The 1,141-nt window shown below is 45.4% G+C and overlaps 1 protein-coding gene across 1 annotated transcript in view; it reads right to left on the bottom strand.

Moving 5' to 3' along the window:
• The window catches only part of LOC101847288 (protein SCAI), a gene marked incomplete in the record, with an annotated part of 18,441 nt that overhangs the window by 7,413 nt on the left and 9,887 nt on the right, over window positions 1–1,141 (bottom strand). The window contains 2 exon segments of the mRNA XM_013088618.2: window positions 141–321; window positions 619–741. Of these exon segments, the coding sequence (XP_012944072.1) occupies window positions 141–321; window positions 619–741 (304 nt within the window).

Below are 1,141 nucleotides of genomic sequence, written 5' to 3'. Positions count from 1 at the left end.
AAGAAGAAGAAGAAGAAGAAGAAGAAGAAGAAGAAGAAGAAGAAGAAAAACAAGAAGAAGAAGAAGAAGAAGAAGAAGAAGAAGAAGAAGAAGAAGAAGAAGGAAGAAAAAAAGAATAAAATGTTCAACTCTGTACTCACAATCGTCGGTGTGCTTCTGGTTGCCCGGGCAACCGTCTGCCGATATGTAGAGAACCATGGCGCCATTGGGCGGCAACTCTTTGAAGGCCGAGGCCAGGAACGTGTTGAGCTGTCCGTACGTGGGCTTGTACAGCAGGTACTTGTGAGGGTTGTCGCGCTTGTTCGTGCGGTCACCATTTTCCTGGAACGAGGAAAGTTTAAGAGTTGAAGAAAATAAAATCCCAGGACCTATCCCCACCCTGCTTGCTGGTTCGGTTTTCCCGAACTGCTTCACACAACAGAATCATACGTCTGAGAACCAAGAGAATCACTGAAAGTAAAGGGCAGAATTTGCTCACAACTCAAAAGTTCGGAAGTCCTCCACAAACAGCTCTGTCCAAAACAAAAACACAAAAACGTGTTACTTTACTTTTCCCAGACTTACAAAATTGTGTGTGTGGGGGGAGGGGGCGCTATATTTAACATTTCCGCGACTTACAAAAGGCGTCCGGCCCGGGGCGGGGGAAGTGTCGTAGATCTGGTTGGTGAGGTCGTCCTGCGGCTCTCGCTCCAGCGTCTGCAGCATGCGGAACATGTCCAAGGTCAACTCGCTGAACTTCACCTGGTGGGAATGTCAATGTTCAGACAACGGTAATAATGCCAGTGTGACTACAGAGAAAAGTAGACAACATAGTACTCACAAAATACAGTCATAAAAAACTTCAGCAATACAGTCCAACCTACTCCAACGGCCACCTGTCTAAGACAAGCACCTGTACAAACGACCACTCCCCACCTTGCGTTTTCTCTACATCATAATGACATTATCCAAAGACATTCACCTGTCTCAGACAAGCACCTGTACAAACGACTACATCATAATGACATTATCCAAAGACATCCATCTGTCTGAGACATCCACCTGTACAAACGACTACATCATAATGACATTATCCAAAGACATCCACCTGTCTCAGACATCCACCTGTACAAACGACTACATCATAATGACATTATCCAGA

The sequence above is a fragment of the Aplysia californica genome, unplaced genomic scaffold (genome assembly GCF_000002075.1).
Source record: "Aplysia californica isolate F4 #8 unplaced genomic scaffold, AplCal3.0 scaffold00776, whole genome shotgun sequence".
In the NCBI taxonomy this organism is placed as follows: Eukaryota; Metazoa; Mollusca; class Gastropoda; order Aplysiida; family Aplysiidae; genus Aplysia; species Aplysia californica.
Note: the sequence above shows the minus strand (reverse complement) of the source record. Positions and strands in the feature narration are given on the sequence as shown.